Consider the following 26,331-nt stretch of genomic DNA (forward strand, 5'->3'; position numbering starts at 1 on the left):
GAACAGGGAAGGATTTTTGGAAAAGCAGCATCTAGGACTTGCTCTAGACAATGAAAAGGAGTTAGACAAACACAGAGAAATGGAAGATAGGAAGTTGGAATGAGATTTCTAGATCATAGCGAAAGGAAATATTGCATACAAAGGCCTAAGTGTTGCTGGAGCCAAAAGTGACAAGAGATGAAGCTGAGCAGATAAGCTTTTGAAGGGTGGTTAAAACCCACTTAGAGGAGTATGTGAAGGTAAGGGATGACACTGAAGAGTTTTAGCAGGGGAGTGACAAAATGAGATTTTCATTCATAATACCCCCTCCATTTGCAATCGAGCAAGGAAGCAAGAAGAAAACCAAAGCACATATTTTTTGAGATCATAAAAAAATCAGAAGGTAAACGCAGAGAATTTCCCAACTTTGGCAGTACCCTCTAAAATTGAATTCAGGCACCTGTGATGGACAGATATTTGAAGCTCCTTGCAAGGATTCTATTGGGCACACAACAATTTGTAGATAAATATGGGAGTGGAAAGTGTAAAAAATTATTTTGAGATTGGCTGAAACAAATCAAGCAAAGGGAGCTAAGTGCAAAACTTCATAAAAATAAAGATGTAAATAATTACGCATTTCTTCACATTCCCACGATTATTCACACTAGTAAATGATAGAGTACACTTCTGAAATGTTGTGCGGATAGGTTTCACATTAAAATTTCAAAAGCTGTTTAAAAATTCTTTTGAAAATACCTTTTATTACCATGTAGAATTTCTTCAAGTGAAAATACACATGACTCAAATGAGTATATTTTAATGTTTCTTATGATTATATACTAATACTTAGAAATAAAACTTGTTTGGCACTAATTAAGCTTTATAATTGCAATGAAATTTAGTAGCTGTTAGACCAATACAAAGTAGAATTCGAAACATTCTTTATGTGTCATTACTTCACTTAAATAAAATTAAATGTTTTTAAATTTTCATATAATCCAATATACTCCCTCTAAAAATACTTTTATACTAAAAAAGGTCTTACCTTAAATGTTACCATGCTCTTTGTATAATTGGGCACCATTATGGTTCTATCTTCTGAGATCCCCACGAGACAGTTAGCAATGATGCATTCCAAGGCCACGGGCCTTCTGCCAATCCCTTTCATGACAAAGACATGCTCCGAACCGTCTGTTTTATTTTGTACAGTAAGTTTTCCCTGGGATAAATCAACCAAATTTCAGCTCTATAGGAGTCACAGTTGGATGCCAAACAACCTCTACTATCCTATCCACCTTGAGTCTGATTAATAAAATGAGCATTCAAGAAGGTGTCAGCATTGACTCTTGCAGTTAATACCTCTACTGACCAAGATGAATTTCCTGTGACAGCCTCCTTATTTCTCTTTCTCTAAATACAGAGTTTATATAGGCATTCTCTTGCATAGCAACTACGTGCATGTTTACATGCTTGTCAAAGAAATATGTCTTCAGAAAATAATTTCCGAAATACCAACTTTCTTGATGAATAAAAGCAATAAGAGCAATGATTTTACTTTGTTAAGCGTGTTATGTAAAAGTAACCTAGATATAAGTACTGGCAGCCAATGGCATGCAATTTTCAGAATGTTTATCACTCAAGTTAAAACATTATTAGAGTTTCAAGCAGCGTGAACTCTAAGGTTCAAATTCATGAAAATATAACTTTTCTGCAAAAAGACTTACAGTAAATTTACAGGTTAATATCAGACATTGTTTTATTGACACATTAATACTGGGCAAAAATTATCATTGAGTTCATACCGTAATCTCACATTCCAAAAGAGGTTTGAATGTGAGGGGGTACTGTGCTGTTTCACCTGGCCTGACAGATAAATTAGAAGGTCCGTAAAAACATTCTCCTTCTATAGTCATTTGACATTTCCATTCATTCTTCGTTTTATTCATCTAAAGCAGGAAAAAAGGTAGAGAAATATCAGAAAGATGATATTTATAAAGTTGAATGACATAAATTCTTGGTGCTTTTCATAAAATTATATACTGTATTTTTAATTGTATTTCTTAAGAGTCACCACTGGAAAGTCATATTTGTTAATAACTATCAAGAACGTGAATATAAGGCGTAAGAATGACTATATGTCCTTCCAGTGTCATACGGGAGCGTTGCCTAACAGGTTAATCCATGAATTATTTAATAGCTAAAGGAATATTCCTTTGTCTGCCTTACTAATTGTTTAAATGATAACATGGTCTTGAGGTTACACATTTTACTCCTAATAATGGGTCATAAAAAGTGTTCTAACTGGTAGATTGCTTACATAGCAAAGGCTACATAACTCTTCAGGGCAAGTTTTTGGGCTTTGAGCAGACTTCTGTTATATCTTTAATAACTAATCAAGTAAAAAACTATTTATCAATCAAAGAACTCAAAATCCCTTACAATTATATTACCTTCTTCTACGCTGCATTATCACTTTGAGTAACAGAGAGCCAAGCTGCAGCCTATCACTATTCTTAATGCCTAGGAACCCATCTTAATAAGTGTCAAGATCACAACTGAATTTGGAGCAGTGATCTGAGAGACCCTTACTCTGACTGGTGGAGCCAGGAGGCATAGCTTTGGAGTAGGAATTTCATGAGAGGTTAAGGAAGTTAAGGTTAATTGTTTTAAGCAGAGAGATCCAGCATAAATGATTAATCAGGTGAGTAACATGATGACATTTATATGCAGAAATAAAACTCTGACATCGATGTAGAGAAACAAATAGCAATAGATAATGCAATTAGAAATGGACCAAGTTTGATCCCTGCTCAGGGAACATACAAGAATCAACCAATGAATGCATGAGTAAGTGGAACAACAAATCGATGTTCCTCTCTCTCTCCCTCCTCTCTCTCTTTCTTTCTCTCTCTCTCCTCCATCCCTCCGTCTCTCCCTTCCTCTCTCTCTAAAATCAATAAGTTAAAAAAGAAGATTAAAAATAAATAAATCAGTAATAGTTCAAGATGAGAAGTTTGGAGGATTTTGAGATGGTGGCAGTGGGAATGAAGAAAAACGCCCAAAAACCCCCACGTTCATACTTACTATTGGAATATTCTGGGTAAGGGCTTCAAATGCTGGTGTTTCAAAATCAAATCTAGCCTCCGGACATTCATCATTCACCACGCCTTCAATATAATAGAGCCGCACGTCATACCTTGACGTCAACAAAATTTTACAAGGGTAGCGCCCAGGACAGAGAGGAGCAAATTGTAAAGAAACTGGAAAAGATCCTTCTGGAACTATCAAAATGAGTGAAAAATAAATTAATCATTTCAAATGGCATCAATCCTAAAATTCATTTTGGGGTAAAGCAATATTTAATATTATTGTATTTAACTGCATAATCTAGAAGAGACTAGGTGATGCCAAAGTAACACACTAACCCTACACCTCCAGGGCACAACAAGCAAGTTTATTTACCAGTGACAGATGGGTTGGAGGAAGGGCTGCCCCATGAAGTCTCTAGGGACCCACGCTGTGAGAGACCCCACTATCTTGCAGCAGCACCAGCAGAAATACCTTCCCTCCCTCCCTGACAGGTCAGGGGAAGAGGAGAGGCTAGAAGTTTGCTCAAGGGCTTTTCTGGGCTCAGCCCGAAAGTATCACACATCCCATTTAGTTGGCTCTATCCAACAGGATGGGGGTTGAGAAATAAGAGCGATACATGGAACATTTGATAAGCATTATTAGATTTCCATGACTTATGGGTGCTCTGTCCCATAACAAGCAAAATAATTTGCGACTTAGTCAACAGATAGAAATAAATGTTTTCGTAGTTAATAACCAAGAGCGGCACAAAGAGGAATGTCTGATTAATACCTCTCATATCCACTTGCTATGCCATTTATCTGAAGTTAATAGGTAATATCATTTCTTATGATGGGGAGGCTCTCTATGCTGTTCCTTTCCTTCCAAGCAATATCACCTTTTCTCAGAAGATCAGCAGTTTTTCATTCTCCATGAAATGAGAAAGCAATTATAAAAAAACTCTCACCCCTAAAGTAGGATGCGGTATAAGAATATAATACAAATTTCACTGCTAATGCCAAAGTATTTAAGTAACAGATGAAAAAGAAATGATAAAAAATATTTAGAAGCCTAATGCAGACAAGTTCTCTCAAACCAAGAAAATAAAAATCAAGTTTATCAATCAATGGACCAGACAAGTATTATGACATTAATTGGCTATCATTTTAATTGACCCGCATTTGATGCCTCAAAAGTTCAAAATGGCAAATGTGTTTTCAAACACGCTGAAGTTTGTACACCAAGAAAATCATTCACTCCTGCAAAAACATTAATTGCTTTAAATAACTTTTCAAATAAATTGAGGATATGTATGTGTATATTTTGTTACATGTTATGTGCTATGTATTATAAAAATGTATTAATTATATATAGTATATATTGCACGTTGTATATTGCTGTATGTTATATATATTATGTAAAGTGTTATGTATTATATATTAAAACACATTGTTAATGGATCACATTTGAAATCTATATTACATCTAACCAAAGTCCAAGATTCTCAGCTGGTCTAAGGAGGAAATAAGTCTGTGAGAATGTTATCTTTATTCCATCCTTTTCAAGTGCAAATCAAATTTCAGAATAAAATTTCTTCTTGTCAAAAAGGACTCAAGGCACATTTTATCATCTATTATTCATTGATGACTTTCATTCTGAAAGAAGTATTTGAGTTGTGGCAACATCATTAGAACAAACCAGGTGAGATAATTATTTGATCAAAAGCTGTTGCTTTATAACAGAAATAAAGAAGCCTCATGTTTCTCTTGCTTAACAGAATGAAATTAAAATATTTAAATTAGTAAGTTAAAGAAAATTAAATTGCTTTGAATAGGAAATTTAAAGAATTCAACAGTAATTATTATTTTCATCAAAGATAAAGAATAACTAGCCATTTAATAGTAAACAATAATTGATATGTACACATTCACATATAAAGCTTCTGTCAAAAGCTCTATATTATACACTATTTTGTTTTCCTTAAAAATATTCATTTCCTAATGATACTGAGTCTGAAAGTGAAACTAAGGACATTCTTAAGTGTACATTTTCCAAGTCACGCAATGTTCACGAGCAGAGACCCCGAGGAATGCACAGTGCCAGCCCCTCTCCCTTACAAGCCCAAAAACAAATCCACCATTAAATGGAATTTGTAGAAAAGATGGTCCTATATTTGAAGATATATTGATAAAACAGTATTTGTTGCTTTTTCTTAAACATCTGAAATAATTTAATTGATTCATGCCGGAAACATAAGTAGGAATATTATCATTTATTATTAACAAGAAGTCACTTCTAGATGAAAGTATTCATCAGCCAGTAACCACATTCCCTTAGATATAAAAAGCAGAGATGGAAACTATCTTGATTTTTAGAAACTTGGAAATGTTACTGGCTACATTATGTCACCATACCATTATTCTCTTTTAGGGACATGTTTTCTCAAAGTCCTTTCCAATTCTGCACTGTGGCAGGCGCTATCCATGTCCTGCCATGTCTCCTTTCATTTAAATCTTCCCCGTAAGTTAATGGCTTTACGGAAAACTGTGACATTCTTCTTGAGGGCTTCCTCTTATCACAGGAGGGAGCTCACATGGATCAGGCCAGAAGTGACAGTTAATGCCTGCAGCTGCAGTCCTCAACAAAAAATATATCATATTGGTGAAAAATAACCCAGCGTCTTTGTCTTTTGATTAGAATAACTCTGGGGTGAATTCTCTACTAACTCTTAAAGATTCCCGGTGAAATTGAGCCCAAATAGCTCACACTGGCGATTGTTCATTTACACTCCCTGAACTGGCTGCGTCTCTTTGCTGTCTCTCACTTTCTCACACTCCTACCTATGGTTCCTGAGATCACTTTTCAAACTATTGATCTCAAGACCTGGGCTCAGGGTCTGGGGTTCCCCAACCTAATACACACCCTTACACATGGGAAAGAGGGCTTCCTGTCGTGGGCCTCATGCTTTCTAGGGTGTTACTCTCAATCCCCTCCGGTATTGTCTCTCTGCGTGTGCAAGGAGCCCAATGGGACAGAGCTACATGGAGCCGAGCCCCATCCATGTTCCAAGTTCATGGGATGCCATAATTCACTACCCCAGTTGCTTTGATCCCATTTCCAGTGCTTGCACAAGACTCTTCCCAATGTCAGTCTTCCCCATTGTAAGACTCCCGGAATTGAAGGGTAACTAACGAATGGCTATTAAGAGGAAGCTGTAGACTAATATTAATTATGTGAGCTGGGGTACCCACAAATTTGTACACAACCACCATTATGGCACATGTTAGAGTTGAAAGAAGGAAGAAAAGGAGATGAGCACTGGGCCAGGGGCCAACTATTTTGCTGTCATAGTCTAGTGCAAAACTCTGAGGAAACCAAGAATTCTAAATTCAAACTTGGCTCTTTCAGGTTTATATAAAGAACATTTATTAATGTAAAATGACAGAATGTATTCTACTTAAAATTTTGTTAGTTTAATTACTTTTAAAATTTAGACATATGGTATGTGGCTTCCATATGTACTTTTGACCAGGGCATCACAAATTTTAAGAACATTCTGGACCTGTCCCTTCCATTCCTACTCTCAGATGTAGCTCACCTAGGGCCTCTTCTTTACAGGTGATCCTGGTAACTGTGGCAGTTGCCAGGGTTCTGTAATTAAAGATAACCAAATATATCTAAATTTATCAGATAAAAGAACATAGGAAAGAATCAGTCTAATGAAAGAATACTTAATTTATACTAATATAACGTTAGCTACTAGAAGAAGTCAGTGTAATCTACAGTTTTTGAAATAATCCATAAAAGCATGCTATACTCAGATCCTAGAATAGGTCATGGCTGTAACAATAAGTCAATACTGCTGTTTTGGTCAGCTATCAGCTATCTCTGCATAACAAACTACACCGAAACCTATCGGTGTAAAGAAACAGCTTATTTGCTCATGATTCTCAGGTCTCTCCTCATTTGGGAAAGCTTATCTGCTTCAAGTGGTACTGGGTGGACTCATTCATGAATTGGGACATCAACTGGAAATTCTGTCCATGAGCTCTCTACAACTTCTATGAGATGAGCCTACTATTTTTCATACAGTACAGAAGAATTACCGGTAGCAAAAGAAGGCGAGCCCTAATATACAAATGGTTATCAAATATCTACTTCCTTCACATTCCTTACAAATTCATTGGCCAAAAGCAAATCACAGCCAATACCAGGGTCAACAAGGGAGGAAAGACCACATAAAACATGTGAGACACATGATCCATTTGGGCTTTTACTGGAACAATCTACCTTGTCTTAACTACAAAGGAAGCTACATGTATAAAACTGGTGAGATGAAAAGTGCAATCAACTGAGAGTTTAAAATCCTGCTTTCTAGTTTTAGTTCCTCTCCTGCACTGTGTGACCTTGGGCAAAGAACTTAGGCTTTTTAAAAAAGCTCAATGTCTTTATCAAAATCAAAGAGTGAGATTTGATCAGTAGCTTTCAAGCATTTTATTTTTGTTTGGGGGTCCTGTGTATGAACAATACCTAAGACAGAATCTCAACATATAAAACAAATTAACGGCACAGCATCGACCTAGGATCCAGGAGCTTACGGTTTGATTCCCGGTCAGGGCACATGCCCAGGTTGCGGGCTCGATTCCCAGCAGGGGGCGTGCAGGAGGCAGCAGATCAATGATTCTCATCATTGATGTTTCTCTCTCTCTCCCTCTCCCTTCCTCTCTCTGAAATCAATAAAGATATATTTATACATTTAAAAAACCAACAAATTAATGTACAGCTGATCTGGTTGAAGTAGGATGAGAAACTGGAAGCTCCAATTCACGTACGCAACCCCCCTACAGTCAAACCAAAGTACTTTAAAAGAATGCTAGGGCTCTATAGAATAGAGTTTGATTAATTTACCTCTTAGGTTTCTTTGTGCATCAGAAAGGTGGAGGAGACTAAATAATAAAGTGAATTGACCATTATCTTCTATAGTTAATTATTTAAGTGTATTATTGGCAAACAGAAGCTCTAAATTCAGAGTATGAGTTATCAAGAGAATGAACGGCTATATTTATATGAATTCATTTATATAAATGAATTTATAATAAAAAAGATATTTATTTGTTCTAAATTCATGTCTGAGTAATTATATTTTCAGAGAATTTTTTAGCCCATTGCTAATCCCACTTCCATCTACTACTGGAAAATATTAGTCTAGACTTGTTTTTTCTGTTCTACAAGTAAGAAGGCAAACACATGCTAGTTGGAATTTTACCCATTTTAGTTACTTTATTATGTTCTTATCAGCACATCTACCTCACAAATACTCTGGTAAGAGAGAGATTCATTGTGTACTAACAACTGCTCATTGCTGAGTTTCTTCATGTAATATCAAAAATGTGGTGTGCCATAGATTTCATATAAAAAAGAAAAGCATTCGGCAATTGCAAGTATTAGAGTGTGTTTGACTTGTTTTGTAAACTGTTTTCATTAGTAGAAGTATAGTATAATATCATCCACTCAAGGAAACCATTTTCTGAAATGGTTTAGCTGCTTACATTGTCAATTTTATTATCCTATTAAATAAAATAACAAGAATTTAAAATTATAAAGACCCATACTAATTACGGACAAGTTCACTTTTTGAAATATTGGTTAAAATGGGATTTTTTTCACTTCAAAAGACGATGAACTGCTTTGCTTTTCTACCACCAGGAAGATCTAAAATAATATAATATTTAAGGGTGAAAAGAGAAGAAAAGATTGAGAAAGGGATAGAGAAAAAAAGAGGGAAGAAGAAAAAAAGGAAAGGAGGGACATAGGCCTCAAGGAAGGAAAAGGAGAGTTTGGGGGACTCTAAGAGAAGGGCAGCGACCTTTTTTCCCTGACCAATTCCAAAGGGCTGAGGGTCTGGACTTCTCTCCCCAAGAAGTTTCTAGGCATCTGTAAGCAGAAAAGACTGCTCTTCAGTTCCCTGTCAGACTTTGCCGAAAGGCAGTATCTGTAAAGCACAGAAAAAAAGCCCCAGAAAGGTAGCAAAGTATTTAAGTAAGCAAAGGGCAAGAATTGCCCATTTTTTTCCAGCACGGCCAAGTTAGGCTTAAAAGGTAAAGGAAAACCTAATTTGATTGTGTTGGTCAGGTCTAGTTAGGGCCTTGCTAATAATGTTCTGTCCGCTGGACCTCTCAGTTATTGAGAGACGCATAATAAAATCTCCCACTCTAACTGGGGATAGGGTCGTTTTTCCTATCATATTTGCCAGTTTTTCCTTTATGCATTTTGAGATTATGTGGTTAGGTGTAAAAAAGTTGGAAATTTTTCTGTACATTGGACTATTTATTTTTGCATTAATACATTTATTTGCCTTAAAGTCTATTTATTAAAATAATATTTTTACGCCAGCTACTTTTTGATTTGGAAATACTTAGTATAGGTTTTTGGATATTTTACCAGGTAATTTTGTAAAAAGCATAAAGCTGCATGTCACTTTCCATTGTGAAAATATCAACTTTTCTAGTTAAGTCGGTTTATATTTGTCCTGATTAATGATATATTTGTGTTTAGTATTTCATTTTGTGTCTCTTTACTACATCCTTTCTTTAGTTCTGTTTTTGTATTCTATTGGGCTCATCAAGTTTTCTTTACTTCCTTTTATGTATTTTACTGGTTTAGAAATTATATATTCTTTCTCTATATTTTTTTGTTTTTCCCAAATTTTCAGCATTCATATTTTATATTAAAATGTCTTAAGACAGTCCAAACCTGTTCTATCCAAATAGGAGAATTTTACATGCCCATAATGGCAATAACCTACTCCTCATACAATTAAAATTAATGTCTAGTCGTTGAGTTTTCTTTGTTTTTATAATACCTGACTTACTTGTTATTATTTCCATAGCTGATGCTCATTGAAATTCACCCACATTTACTGATTATTTTATTAACCACTGCTCTTGGATCCCAATTCTTTCTTCTGAATTTGATTTCCTTCACCTATAAGTCAATCCGTTTGTTTCTTTTAGCAAGCACTTGTGAGTTTTAAATCATCTCAATTTCACTGCTGAATTGAAAATATTTTTATTTCAACTTTACTCGAGTGATAGTTTATTGGGATTTAAAATTCTACAGTGACAGTTAATTTGCTTCAACACTGTAATTCCATTGTCTTCTGGCTTCCACTGTTACTGTTGGTAATTCTGTCTTAAGTATAATTTTTGTTCCTTCGAAAATGTCTTTCTCTCTTGCTTTTCACAATTTCTTGTCTTTGCCATTCTATTATTACACTGTACCCCATTTAGGTGTCACTCTTTTATCTTCTAGAAATAAAAAAAAATTGTTTCTGCCTTTTCTTTTCTCATTTGCTCGTATAAATAGCAGAGGGTTACCTTTCCCAGGTAGTCACCTGTACAGGGTCCCATTCCCCTTTCACTTTGCAATGATCTCTCAGATCTAAATGTGGAGGTAGCTCAATGCATACCCTTGGGCCAATTCCCTGCATCAAAAAAGTATCCATTTATTAGATGTAGGCAGGGTATTTTCTTACATCCACTGGCAGTTTTCGAATAATCTGGGGGGAAATTTACATTTTAGGGAATGTCATCATCTTCCTGTTAATGAATTAATTCTAATCTCACCAATAGCATGCAGCACAAAAAAGTTGGACTCTTCCCATCTCTGCCACCAGCAGATTCCAAACATCCTTGAAAAAATGATGTCCCTCCGTACTTTCCCCTCCAGCTACAGTAATTTTAAGTCCAGGGGAGGTTGTCTTTTCATGAAGGATGCAAACAAAGAAGTATTAATAAAGAGCCACCTTGCAAATAATTTCACATAGATACATTCAGTAGAAAAATATTTTAAACCCCCTACTATGTGCTGGGAGGTATGCAATGAGGAGGCAGCTTCCTAGTTTTCTGGTAGGAATACATAATAAATTGCTGAGGAAAAAGCAGATCACAGGACTAGACTGTTTGCTCTTTACAGCAAAATTATGTTTTAATTGAGCATAAGTTGGCAGAGGCTATTCAATGTGTTTTCCAATCGGGCCACAACAGCTCAGTCATTACTGAGAATTACTCATAGGATTTATGTAAATGGATGGCTGTTATCTTTTCTTTCCATTGCCATTGAATTTTTGAATTTCTGTATATCTTCATGGATCATTTAATGGAAAATTAAGAGAGGGCTTATCATGGAGTTGTAGCTTGACAGTATTTTAACTAGGAAGTTTTCATTTTCATATTATTTTTTTAAGATGATACAATTTCCAAAAAAAAGAGCTAAAATAAGATTTCTTTATAATTAATCCCTCCATGGGTAAGGAAGCAAGGGATTGCTGATAGCAAATTAACTCTGTATTTTGCATTTTCAAGTCTTAATACTATAAACTTTCTCAAACTGTCTTGTATTAAAAATAAAATGTTTTGAAAAGAGTGGATTTCAAGTTCTTGTAGAATGATTTACTAAGTGTGCAAATTAGTTTGAATGAGCTATTAGCCAGTCAATAAACAGCACATTCTCTAGGACTTAACCTAGGGGGAAAGGCTTATAGAATTTTTGATTAAATGTCTCCTTAAATGTATTGTATAGCATATGTTCACCTCTGAAGACCTACACAAAGAATAAGGCACTGTTTAAAAGTTCATTTTTGGTGGTGATGTTTTTTTCTGGCCGGTCCCATGTCCATAGATATAAAATAATATAAGGCAAAGTAAGACATTTATCTAACTAAAAATATCTTACATTAATATTATAAGGATAAAGAATATACAAAGTCTCAAATATTACAATTATGTTGACTAAGTTATAGCAAATTATTTGACTTAAAGTATATTTTCTTTGATAATATAGGACATCATCATGTCGCATTATTGCATGGTGCAGCGTAGAAAGAGGCTGGAACTGGCAAAAAAGCAAAACAAAACAAAACAAAACATGTTAGGACAGGACCCATATTGGCAGCCAAACAAGCTATAAATTCTGACTGTGGGAGGACACACAGAGGAGGGCAGCCAGACGTGAAAGACATTAGTCAAACAATAGTTATGACTGAGATTTTCAAAAGTCAGAAGTCAAATGACAATCAGGCACGCGGCTTGGAGAAAAGGGGAACTAGGGCAGGTTGACATCAGAGGCCAATTCCACAGTCAAGAAAAGGCCCACGATAGATCCTATGTTCAGGGGCAGGATTTTTGTTTGAGGTCTCGGGCTGTCTACAAGAAGGTGGCTGCCGGGTACAGCATGCCAGTGCCCAGGGAGGGAGTCTGGCAACTACAAGAGTGGGTTTTAAGAAATAAAATAGAATCCGATGCCTGTACTGGGCCGCACAGGGCAGGGGGAGCTGCATCACAAGTACGGGAGCATACGAGTGAGGGGCCCGCGCTGCCAGATTTGATGCTGAAGAGTGCTCATGAGGGTGCAGAGACGGGCCATCGGCACAATGGGCTCCGCGATCCCAGGTCTGCAAGGAGAGCTGGCTCCGGGCCTGGGGTGAGGCGTGTCAGCAGAGAAGGTGGGGCAAAGGGAAAGAAGCTGAACATTGTTTATATTGAAAGCTGCTGACATAAGTAGTAAAATTATTTATTTATTTTATATGTATCTTTATTGATTTCAGAGAGAGGAAGGGAGAGGGAGAGACAGAGAGAGAAACATCAATGATGAGAGTCATTGATCGGCTGCCTCCTGCAGGCCCCCGACTGGGGATCAAGCCTGCAACCCAGGCATGTGCCCTGACCAGGAATCGAACCCTGATAGTCTGGATCCTAAGTCTACGCTCAACTGCTGAGCCACGCCCGGCCGGGCATAAAATTATTTAATATATTAACAGTAAGGCAACACTGGGGTACGAGGTATGTTTTATGTGGTTCCTGAGATGCCCTTGGTCCCACTACCTCCAGCAACCTCAACCTCTGGTCCTATCCTCCATGATCCTCTGCCTGAGGATGGCCTGGAGCTTCCTGCAGAACTAAGGGATCCAAATCCTTGGCTGCTGCGCTAAAGACGGGTAGAGAATTGCTGGCCCCCTTTGCCATGGGCAGGCATCGACGTTGGCATTCCATGGGGCCAGAGAATGCCACCTCGATACCTAGGACCATTAACTCGCACGGAGGAAAATCGGGCGAAGAACAGGGGACAGGAGTTGACCATGCAGATAAAATTCTCTCCCTTCCTCTATCATAGTGATTGCTCAGGGGCCTTTCTTTCCAAATAGTTTTTCAGATACAACACCTGCTGAACGATCTGTGTCATTCATGGAGGTAAGTAGTGGACACTGAGGTAGCAGCTCACGCAGGATTCATGGCTTGGCCTCCCGTTCTCCCCTTCCTTGTTTCTCTTCTTTCTCACTTTCATTGCCCTGAATCCGCACCTCCCAAGCAAAGCTGATTCTAAAATTCTTATGAAACTGTAAGGATCTCAGAACCAAAACAATACGGTTTCAAAAGAATAATGTAGCAGGAATTCATACTTTCTGATTTCAAAGCTTACCATGAAGCAGTAATAATTTTAAGTGTCATGTGGATTGACATATAGATCTATAGGATAAAATAAAGAATTCAAAAATAAATAATGTATCTATGGTCAACTGATTTTAATAAGGGTGGCAACATCATTTAATGCACAAAGAATAGTGTTTTTCAACAATAGTGAGGACACCAGATAGCCACATGCCAAAAAATGAAGTTAGACCCTTGCTTCAAACAATATACAAATAGTAACTAAAAATGGATCAAAGACGTAAATGCAAGAACTAAAGCTATAAAAATCTTAGAAGAAAACAGAGGTCTAAATCCTCCTGACCTTGAATTTGGCAGTGGAGCCATAGGTATAATATCAAAAGCAAGAGTAATAAGAATAACAAAAATAGATAAATTGGACTTCATCAAAATTGAAAACTTGGTGCTTCAAAGGGTACTATCAAGAGAGTGAACAACCAATAGAATGAGAAAAAGTATTTGCAAGTCATCTATCTGAGAGGGTATTGAATTTAGAATACAGATGGAACACTTGCAGCTCAGTAATAAAACACAACCCAACTTTAAACAATGGGCAAATGATCTGAATGGATGTTTATAAGATGGTCAATAACAAGCACATGGGAAGACGCTCAACATCTCAGATCTCCTAGGAAGGCAAAGTGAGCAGGCTAGCCTGTGCCTTATAATTCTTGGTCATCATTTTAGATGCGGAAATATTTCATAGTTAACACAAAGCCATAGGAAAATATCAAATGAAAACTTAACAAAACCATAATTAGCAATAACATAACTTAGAATCCATGACACGTGGAACATTGGAGGATTAGCTCTGATAAAAAAAAAAGTATATTCCTATTATTATTCACCAGCTTGGAAAGAAGCAAAGGAAAAATGTGAATTTTCTTACTATTTTAAAATATTTAGTCACATTGTTTATATCTTATCACTTGTATTTAATATTGTATTGATATTCTATAAAATCTGGCATAGTCCTCCTAAACACAAATCAAAGGGACATCAGGAGGCCTAGAGTAAGTACTCAACTTATAAAGGCCCTAGTCCTTATCAAAGATAAGTTACTCGTAAGCGGTATTGTCCTCCTCTGATACGTTTAAAAAATAATAAATTTATTGTGGTGACAATGGTTAATATGAACATATAGGTTTTGGGTGTGGGTTTCTATGTTAGAAGATCTGAATATTGCTGTGTGTTCCCACCACCCAAAGTCATATCCTGACGTCAACATCCTTTCTAGAGCCAGCCCAAGCCTCAACTCCAGCACAACTTCTGTAATCAGGTTCACTGTCAAAGCAAGAGCTCGCCTTTCTCCAAGTGCACTTTATTGTCTTTAGCAGGTAGGTATTCTTTAACAAAGACAAGTCTGCAAATTTCAGTACCAGGAATTTAGCACCCAAATCCAGTACGTTACTTAGATTGCTGTTATGTAGTTTGTTGGTCACTTATAACACAAAATTTATTCAATAATTGGCACTTATGTAGCTAAACTAACTTTTCAATCATATTATGAACATCCTATTAGTAGAGATAGTCTTTTCTTTGTATGTTATTATTTCACAAAGGTGCTAGATATTGAGATCCACACATTACTGATTACCTTTTCTATTTGCAGGTTTAAGTCCTTTCACTTGACTTTCCGGATACTGAGGAATGTGAATTTCCTTGGAGACATAAAAATAGTCTGGAAGGCTCACGTCTGTTGTGTACAAAATGGACTTAGGCTGCTTTAACTTTGAGATATTAAAAAGCATATAAGTCTGCAAATAAACAGAAAGAAAACTTGGAATGTAATTCTCTTTTCCTTTTACTCTAAAACACAAAAGAGAGCATTATGTATTTAGGCTCTATTTTGGGGGGAAATCAACCAAGGAATTGAATTTGTTCATTTCTTTAGACATACGATTATTTAATTGGTGGGAGAAAACACTAACATGTTTCATAGAATTAATGGAGTCACCCTTTATTGAGAGATGCTCAGCGTCCCCTATTCTAATCCTTTCAGTGCTGAGGAGTTCATTGCCTCAGGAAGAAACCACTGGATTGGAGAACCGCATTGAGATGAACCCCGAACCCCTTAACATCTACCCATCAGTTCTAGTTCTCCTTAGCAGTACACTTAGTGCCCTTTCTTTTGCTAATGACGATTTTGTGAGGGAGGAAAACAGAAATAAACACACACACACACACACATAATTACACACATCATTACACACATATAAAACTAGGTCTTACCCCTCCACAGATCTCCAAATATCTTTTTAAAATAAGTTTGGTATTTTTTTGTGCTTTCAACCATTACTTATATAATGTAGGTTACACCTCACTCACCCCCATGCATATGCTCCTCAAGACACAACTGAGTTCAGTACTGTGCTTCCTAAAATGGAACACTGAAGAGAAACCAAGCAATGCAGAGCACAGAGGTAGGCAATCATTTATTTTGATCTGGAAGCTCTTCTGCCAAAAACATAGTACTGCCCAAAGGTTAGACCAAGTGTTCTTGGAGCGAGTTACCCGCATTTATATATCCACTCTAAGTAAGCTTGACCAGGTTATTACCAAAGCCACAAAATCTTCATTTGTAAAAGATAGGTGATAATAGTACACACTGCCTATCCCTGGGTGTGTTTAATGTGTAAACAAATGCCAGGTGCTTGGAGCACATTTTAAGAATTCAATAAATGTTGGCAATTTGGACAAAAAGGGGCCACATACTAAACCTGTAAAGCTTGGGGCAGGCCTGCATGGCGGCCTTGCAAACTCAGAGACCTAAAATAACCACCAAGGATGGTCTGAAATTAAAACTTTTTCACTAAAAGCAGTCTATGGTGGGTAGTGACGCCCTAAGGCAGTATTTTACCTTCACAAAGGTTAATTTGCACCTTAACTAAGCCTTGGGGTTGTCTTTTACGTCTGAGAATAACACACCTGATTAACACAGGCCTTTGCAAAACAAAGTAATTTCCCCTTTTGCCCCGCCCTCAGTGCACCGGGGCAGAGACCAGGAATCTTCTCATTCTTATTGATATCTTATTAACTGATGACTGTTAACTGTCCTGTACCCGCCTATCTAGAAGAAGCATGTGTCTATCATTTTACTTTATATCCAATCCCAGATGTTCCCCTGCTTTGCTCTCTCCCGCCTCCCTAATCTACCAGCAATGAATTTCCTGTAACCCACTTATATCTCCTCCTCTGATTGTCATCTACAAAGCAAGGTGCAAAACTGCCATTCTCCGGAGCATTATCTCAGTCCCTTGAGATTTTGCCTCCCTGGCATATGTCGACAGTTTGGCTCAAATAAACTCACAAAATTTTTTTTACAGGTTTGAATGTTTCTTGTGCTCACACTATCATTACCATCACTGTCATTGTCATTACTATCAACATGATCATGATATCATTACTCATAAAAAATAAATGTTAGTGCCTTTAGCATTATCTCATTCACTGGGCTAATTATAACATCCACAAGAATTTTTTTCCACCAAAGTCACATTTTCTACCTACTTTATTTTGACAATTCAAATCGTGTAAATAGAGAGATTTAAATTAATTCAATTTACATTTATCATTGTTTGGGTTTGGTTCATTTTTCTAGTCATAGTGAACAGATAATCTATTTGCTTCAGTAACGAGCTCTTTAAAATCCTGAATGCGTACTGTCTGCCTTCTAGATCTTCAAGTCATTCAAAATAATATGTATTGACACAGACTCTCTTATTGACCAAACTCTAGTCTAGGCCTCAACTTTGACGTATAAAAGCTGCAGAGTCACAGAAGTGGACATTTACAAGAAGTGAGAAGGGGGTTCGTGGATGCAACCTGGATTTGTTCATTGATGCTTACCTGAGGTTACTTTAGAAAGCTTGTAATTATAAATCCTTTCTCTCCCCTTTGAGAAGTAAATCTTCTATAAGCCACACTGTCTTCTCAGGGACCTCAGCGCCCTCTCTTTGAGATGCTAATATTCAAGGGGATAACCTACCAGCCGGCTGGGTACCTGGCTGCAACTTGCATCGCTCCCTCCAGACATAAAGATTCCAGAAGTTTGTTTCTCCTGCAGATAAGCATCCATGAACAAGTCCAGGTCGCATGCATCAGCCCCCTCTCACTTCTGGCGAGTGTCTGCTTCTGTGACTCAGCTCAAGCCCCTATTCATTCCCCCTCCTCTCTCTCGGCTCCCCTCTGAGGCGCCCGGTCACTGCTGCCTGGATTGAAGTTGAGTTCGTTCATGCTGGACGCTTCTCTCTGCTGCAGCAGCTCCTGAATAAAGTCGACCCCCTTATTGCTTTAACTAGTGCCCAGCCTCGCCTTTCACAGTGGCAACTGGACTACTTCAGGACTTGACGGGCACTTAAATTACACAAATACAAAAGACTTTTTCTTTACCCTTCCGAATCCTCGCCAAGGAGATCTTTCAGATTTCCTTTTTAAAAGATATCGAATTTCAAAATCCCGATGATTTTTCTTGCGATTTATCCCGGAGTACATACCATGGCTTTTAAAACAGAAACAAGAAGGAGCTAATAAAAAATATAAGGAACCTATCCTGTAAGCCCTGAGTCCTTCCAGTCTCACCCAGTATATCACTAAAGTTGTTTTATTAATGGCCAGATAATATGAATTCAATAAATGAGGGCTAAGTGAAGTAAAAAATTCATGCTCCTGACAAAAGATCCTGTCTCTTACAGTATATAAAGTAGATACATCATATTGCTATTACCCTGAAAATACTGTATTTCAAAATTCAAATTGCACGTTGTATAATAAAAAAAATTGGACATGACACTTTTCTACATTTATTCAATAAGATTTAGTTTTGAACAAATATATTTCAAGGTTGATTTTAGATTTTATTTGTTACACAGTTATTTCATGCTACAGCAGAGCTTTCTAGACTTTCATTTACTGCATTATACAAGTTCACGATAGTAGACTAAGAAGTGAACATCTGAGCTGGAGAATACACAGGGCAAGGAAAAGAGTAGTGGTCTGGGAGGTAAAAACCTAGGCCCACTTCTATTCTGTCACAAATCACGGGTGTGAACTTAGGACACTATCTCACTATTTTTGGGTCTTGCTTTACAGGTCTGTAAGAGTAAGAGGCTGGACTATGTGTCGCTGAGTACCTTTCATTTGTTTTCCTGTTTTAAAATACAATAATGTCTCCACCCTGATCTGGGTTGTGATCTCTGCCATCACTGAGGGCAACTTAGGTCTTTTATTGCCTCACTCATTCCATTTTTTCTATTATAAGTGCAATCTTATCTGCTCTACATTTCTCCATGAGGTTATCAAAGTAATTTGAAAAGTGCACATAAAAGCATTTTGGAAAAAAAGGTGAGAGTATTTTAAAAATCCATCTTGTTTACGGTTCTGCTGCAAGAAAGTTTTAGCGCTATTGTATTTCAAGAGTGCACTTGACATGAAAAGAAATCTTTATGACTAGATAGATGTAAGCACAATAAGATATTTCTAAGTTCTGATCTGGTGTAGCTGGTTTTCTTACATTGACACTTTCAACCCTTCTCTAGTTATTTTCTACACTTAGAGTTTTTGCTGAAACAAAAAAATGAATGATATTCAGGGAATTCAAAGAAAATACTAATCTTCACGTGAAAAAATCTTTCCATTTTTAAATTTAGAGACCACTTAAAAATTTAATTTTTAAAAAGCCAAATGTTATTCATAAATTGTTATTATCATTACTACTTCTACCACCAAATTCAAAGGAAGCACACACATATGGATACTCATCCTGCAAACGTGAGACGGAAACAAGGGTAAGTAAACAACAAGATGACTTGGTGAAAAATCAGGCAATGAGGCAACCTGGATGGACATCAGCCTATACAATGAAGACTTAAGGTTTCAAGTGGCATTTGTTTGTTCAGGCACATGTTCAAGTCAATGAAACAATGACAGCACCTCTCATGCACAAGTCATTAAGGTGTAAACAAAAAACACAAAAGTTTCTAGATTTCTAGGAATTCACATCGTAGAGAGAGAGGTACATATAAAAATAAATCTTATACAAAACATAATTTTGATAAATGCAACAATGAAAACAAAAAGTGTAGAAAGAAAGTCCATGGGCAAATGCCATCTCCCTCAAGCATTCTTCATTTAAATAAAATGTTTTGACAAAAGGTAAGAATGAAAAAAATGAATTTAAAAGGAAAGAGAGAGAGTGCACATGCAATACAACAGGCTTAAAGTTTGAAAAGTCCACATATTGAACATTTTTATTGTAATAGTGTCCTAAAAGTTGCACACAAACCTTCCCAAATTCACTGTTCTATAAGCAGAAGGAAGGATTCTGGTATGAGCTGAAGAGAGCCACCCGCTTCTTAAATGCACAGTGTGGATGGGGCGGTCCAGAGCGGGTCACAGCCTCAGGCCTTGATATTTTTGAGCTAATCAGAACTTAAAAATCCAGGTCATTCATAACATATCATCACTGTTAAAAATCTGTGATTAGACTGTACTGATTATAACATTATGAAAAAAACACACATCTCTACAGTGCCAAGAATCTTGTTGTAATAGATGTAAATGAAGGTAAATCTTAACAAGGATGAAAACATTTATCATTGCCTCCTTCACTGAACAAAGATTCTGTGACTACCTTTGGCAGGTCACAAACTTTTCTAGGCACTGGTGATATGAGAGTTAACTAAACAACTATCTTCTCACAAATTCCCTTGCTAGAGACAGACATGAGTAAACACATAAATATATGACTCCCAGGTGATACATTCTATTAAGAAAGAAAACTGAAGGGAATCTAAGATTTGGAGAGTGCCTCCTAGAGGTAAGCGATGCTTTTCAGAAAATGTAAGTTCCTAAAAGAGAATCTCACTCATAGCATTCGAGCAGATCTGAAGTAAACGAAGGAGGACAGTCTCTAATATCTAGAAAAAAATAACAGAAGGAGTGCACAGGCCATGGGGAGCATCCCTTAGGCATCTGAAAGATAGCAAGAGGTCTGTGCTGAGGGAGTAACCTGAGCAGATGGGCTCCAGAGGAAATGTTGAGATAAGGGAAGGAAGTGAGGCCTACCAGGGTGGTCATGAAGAGCATCTTAAGGATGTTCGTTTTTATTCTGACACGAACAGTAGAGGAACAACGTGAACATCCCTTTGGCAGCTCTGTGGTGTCTAGACTCTACCTTATTTCAATTATAAAACAGAATTCAAGCTACAATAACAGAGTCTATAGTAATAGTAATAATAATGCCACATAGAGTATACTTATTATATACCAGGTATTACGCTAAGCAATTTACATAATTATCTCACTTATTTTCCATAAACTATCAGTATCTCCAGATTAAAAATATAAAAATTGAAGTGTGACAATTTTTAAGTAACCAGCCCACAGTCACACAGGTAGGAGTGTTAACGTCTCAGTTCTCAGCCTGCTCATCTGATCCCAGGGATGAACCTCTCTGGATACAAAACAGAATATCCTGGGCAACTTTTAGAACACCCCCCCACCCGCTTCCTTCCAGAGATTTGTATGTAATTCTTCTGGAGTGGTGCCTAAGCATTAGTATTATTATAAGTTTTCCACAGCATTCTAATGTGGAGCCAGAATTGAAGATGACTGTGAATGAAGCAACTACAGCGTAATGCCGAAAATTAGTAGTGTGCTTAGTTACTACCAGTCATTACTACTAAAATTAGAAGTAATGCTAAAATTAGCACAATGCTTTCATTCAGATTTACTTTTAATGAGGTAAAAAAGATAAAAAGGTACCAAGCTGTCTTTCTGGGGAAAACCAGCATCCATCCCTTTTTCTCTGTATAAATGCTATGATTAAGTGACAGCTCTGTATATTCTTAAAGAGATAACACTTTAAGGACATCAGCTGTCCATTCCCACCTCGACCCTGGTCAGCCCCAGGATGGCGACGGCCACGCGGATGCTACTGCTCTCCAGGGTGCCTGTGATCAACCTTCGCTGATATTCTACATCCGACATCTGTTGCTGCGCTGCAAAAGCCAATGCCTTTTCCTTGGCTTCATTAGTCAGTGGCAGTATAAGGTCCGTGTCCAAAATATGATGGGGTTTGCATTTCAAATACAGAACTGGGTCGTCCTCATTAAACACTAGGGGGAAGCAAAAACATTCATGACCGCAATGATCATTTATGCCCTTGACATTACCATTCAGGATGGATTTGGGAGGTTTGAAATATAAAACTACAGTCATGGCCTTCATTAAACAGAGTAAAAATGGATAGGTAACACATTCTAGTAGCACTAATTCAGTAATTCAAGAACAAGTTTTCAGGAATTAAAGATATTTTCCTGGTACGCTCTAAAGAGTTCTAGTCAAATGGTTCTTTCAAAGAAACATAATCACCGTGAGCAAAAATTCAGTGACCACTGTGCTCTTATCAGTGATTAGGAGGTGGGGAGTAGAAATAAACAGAAAGAAAGACATCTGTCAACGACTGGCATGAACTGTAATTTTCTTTCACTAACAACCTTATACTTTAAACGACAATGTTATATTACTGACATAATAAAGTAAAAATCTGACTATGTATTGGAAAAACCTGCTCTGAGGATGCTTAGATAACGGTATGAGGAACAGTCCCTTCCTTCAACATTATAAATGAAATAAAACATATGTATAGTCTACCTTCCGGAAAATATGTGCAGTCATCTGTACGTAAAGTTGAGGAAGTCATTGCAGGTAGGCTGGAAGGCAAGGGGATCGTACCTTTTCCTTCCACAACGTATATTAATTCTCCGATCTAAAACACAACCACACAATAATATTAAAATCTAAAAGCTCAGACAAAATTAGAATAAATCTTTCTGCCTGCAAGAAAAACGTGCATGCTGAAAACATCATTGCATTGTGCATTTTTAAGCAACATGTGCCCTAAATGCATGGAGAAAGGTAAGGCTTAAATACAGCCCTACCATAGTGCTGGAGAAACTCTGCATGCAACAGAACAGGGAGTTGGCTTAAGAACATCCCAGGATGACACTGACAGCAGTTGATCTCTATAGCTACAAATATTCATTGCAGACTGCTAGCTTAAAACAAATAAACAATCAATCAAGCAAGAATTTTTTTCCCCTTCATTGTGTAATTTATCGTTGGAAAGGAGTGACATCATTTCTGCAGGGCATCTGAGTCCCCAGGAGTCTATATTTTAAAGTACAGGTTTTCTAACTGTCCTTTGATGGATGATTGGATAAAAAAACTGTGATATATAAAGAAAACTGAGTCATGCAATGGACACTACTCAGCCATAAGAGAGAATGAAATACTGCCATTCGTGACTACATGGGTGGGTACTGAAAGCATCATGCTAAGCAAAAGAAATCAGATGAAACAGGACAAGAACTTTATGATTTCACTCATGTGTGGGATATAAAACAAAAAGCAACAATCAATCAAACAAAACAAACAAACTCACAGACAAAGATAACAGTATGGTGGTTACCAGAGAGGAAGGGGGTTGGGGAGAATTAAGGGGGTCAAATACCAGGTGACGGAAGGAGACGAGACAGGGTGGTGGACACACAATGGAATACACAGATGCTGTTTTACAGAGTTGTACACTTGAAACCTAAATGATCTTCTTAACCAATGTCACCCCAATACATTTAATTTAAAAAATAAAGTACAGGTTTTCAAAATGAGCACTGAGGGTCTGGAGATCTTTTAGAATAAATAAGTTATTAGGCAAAAAGTACAAAAGTCTAAACAGACAGAGTGAAAACGAAAGTGGGGTCAATGCAAAGGCATCAACAGGATACAGAGAAAGATTAATAGAGGCAGACAAGCCTAGTTTTGATCCTGGCACTGTCATTTATTAGCTACCAAGCCTGAGGCAAGTTTACCAAAAGCTTTGAGTTCTGGTTGCTTCCTCTGTAAAATGTGGTGAAAAATATTCCTTCATTTTAGGAATCTACAGATTAAATGAAAAGGAAGGGGAGAGAGGGAGTCTAAAAAGACATATCACACAGTCACAATGGATAAATATTATTTAGATCTTCATTCTGAAGAGTGGCAGAATATGTCACCTCAAAATATGATTGTAGGAGTTCAGGACATGCCACTTTGGGGTACTGATGATTTTGAGTGGTAGGCATGTGAAAAACAGGTAATGCAGGGAAAGGCTTTCTCTGAACTCCCCTTATCTGCCTAGAGACAGATCCATCAAAAGGAACTCAATTGTCATAAATTCAAAGAAGACTGACTCTTTTCACAGGAGAAGACAAGTTTGTACCAAGACAAACTTTGTCACAAACTATCATATCTCCCATATACTATTCTAAAGTTCCCATTCATCCTTCCTAAAAATAATTTACTCTTCTAAGTGCCAACATCTCTCCACTCTCCCTAATAAGATGGTATTGAAGCTTGAATTCTAAGTTACCTTGGGAAGTCACTCAGCTTTTCTGGGTCTCTCCCATGTATACATGAAGTATACATCTTAATAAACTTCTGTTTGTTTTTCTCCTGTTAATTTTTTATTATGGGGTGGGGGTTTTCTCAGCCAAGAACTCAAAAAGGTAAAAGAAAAATTATTTTTCCTCCCCTACAATTCAAACAAAAAAATTCAAAATGAAACGACAAAAAATATATATACAGTCATGAGGTGATCAGGAAAATATGAGCAATGCCTGGATGTTTGATGGCATTAAGAAAAAATTTTTACAATATTTTTAGTAGTAATGGTATCATGGTTATATCAAATTTTCGTTGTTGGTAGAGACAATTACTGAATTATTTGTGATAAAATGATGTGATGACTGGGATTTGCTTCATTATAGTCATGAAACATATTTGGCCGTGCACGGTTGAAGTTGAGCGAAGGGTACCAGGGAGGATTTGTTGTAGTTTTATTTCTACAACTGTGAGTATTTTATATTTTCCATAATAAAGTCTTTTTAAAAAATGCTTATATCTCAAGAAGAAGAATGATCCTAACTAAAGATGTAATGAGGACTACGTGAGGTAGCACATATTAGGAACCTGACCCTTTGCCTCACGCTGACCACCAACTTAAGGGATCCATTTAAAAGAAGTGGGACCACTCAGGGAGCAGGTTTCCCAAAGCTTCAGTGCATATAAATCACCTAAGGATATTGTAAAAATGCAGTTTTTACTCAATAGAGATCTAGGGTGAGGCCAAAGCTTGAGAGATTCAATGAAAACAAGGGCTGGCAAATTTAGGTTTAAACTACATAATGGAGAATCTTATACCAGAATGGACTTGTGACAGGCACGCAACTAACCACTACGAAGGCAAAAGGAAACAAAGCTAGCTTCGAAGCTGGGATTGTAACTAGTTTGAGCTGTCCCATAATCTTAAAACAATATTAACTATATGCTTGAGACACTACTCCAATGATATCTTTGAGCAAGCAGTATATACAGATAACATAAAGGTAAATTCATCACATAATAAAAATAGATATTCCAAAATACTGTCAATATCTTAGATAACAAGTGAAATGGCAAACATTAAAAATTAATCTAGAAACAAAAGAAAAAGCAATTTCTGATTGCGAGGTCAATTTATTTATAGCTTCATTATCCCTCCCAATTGAGATTTGTTTATAATAAAATTAATTTCATCATCTTTCATATGATAATGTTTCATAGAATTTCATGAATTATGATTCATAATTATCATTTCATGCTAATAAAAGGAATATGGAAAACTGAATGTTTTAGATTGTTCAGCATTTAAATATGTGCACTCCTGCCCGGCCGGGCGTGGCTCAGCGGTTGAGCGTCAACCTGGGATCCACGCGATCGGGGTTCGATTCCCAGTCAGGGCACAGGCCCGGGTTGTGGGCTCGATCAATGACTCTCTCATCATTGATGTTTCTGTCTCTCTCTCCCCCTCTCTCTGAAATCAATAAAGATATATTTTAAAAATAAATAAATAAATAAATATGTGCACTCCTGGTAATAATTAGTACATTGCATATAATTTTCACATAGGAATTTTTCCTAAACAGCCATCTACTTTGCAAACATAAACCCAAACTAGCAATCTGAACTGTGTTTTGTGTATGTGTGTGTGTGTTATTACAAATACAAATGAGTGATCAATAATTGATGTAAAGTTTTCAATGATAATTCAAGTAGAATACAAATGTATAAGTTCAACAGAGACTGAAGTAAACAATATATTAATATTTACTTCTATTTTTCCCTTTTCTCATCTTTATTTTTATTTAAAAATCAGTTGTTTTACCCAAAATACAGTTATCATAAGAAATCAGATTCAGGGAGTATAGTTATCATAATTGCCTAGTAAGTTATCATAATTGCCTTATCATGTTTTTTAAAAATTTGTGCCTGAATGAAACCTATTTATATAGCTTGTCTACTCCATGAAAATGAATCCCAACCCGTGAAAGTTGGTACAAAAGGAACAAACTGCTATTTGCCAGAATATTTTTCTTAAATATAAATTATAAACAGCTTCCTAGTCTTTGATTAGCCAATAGAAATATCAGTAACTAAGAGTCCATTCAATTCCATTTAAATCTACATATTGCACAGACTATATATTAGCATTTCTCAAAAAAATTAGTCTAATTTGTTCACTTCAATATATTCTTTTTATTTAAAAAAAACAATATAATTGAAAATAATGCATGTTTTGCCTGTGTCAGAAGCTTATTCAGGACCATAATCTGTAGAAATATCTAATTAGTTCCCTCTACTTTTCTTGAAATAAAATCAGACCAGGAAAGAAATACAAATGCAAAGAACTCTTTTAAAGTGGGGAGGCTCCTTACTTTCC

At 36.7% G+C, this 26,331-nt stretch overlaps 1 protein-coding gene across 1 annotated transcript in view; it reads right to left on the reverse strand.

Annotated features, from left to right (window-relative positions):
• The window catches only part of CFAP47 (cilia and flagella associated protein 47), a gene marked incomplete at both ends in the record, with an annotated part of 352,044 nt that overhangs the window by 105,211 nt on the left and 220,502 nt on the right, over positions 1-26,331 (reverse strand). Inside the window, 6 exons of the mRNA XM_081125415.1 lie at positions 1,025-1,198; positions 1,782-1,925; positions 3,064-3,260; positions 15,130-15,289; positions 21,423-21,649; positions 22,188-22,302. Of these exons, the coding sequence (XP_080981541.1) occupies positions 1,025-1,198; positions 1,782-1,925; positions 3,064-3,260; positions 15,130-15,289; positions 21,423-21,649; positions 22,188-22,302 (1,017 nt within the window). The remainder of the gene's footprint in view (positions 1-1,024; positions 1,199-1,781; positions 1,926-3,063; positions 3,261-15,129; positions 15,290-21,422; positions 21,650-22,187; positions 22,303-26,331) is intronic.

Source organism: Miniopterus schreibersii, assembly GCF_964146895.1.
Source record: "Miniopterus schreibersii genome assembly, chromosome: X".
In the NCBI taxonomy this organism is placed as follows: Eukaryota; Metazoa; Chordata; class Mammalia; order Chiroptera; family Miniopteridae; genus Miniopterus; species Miniopterus schreibersii.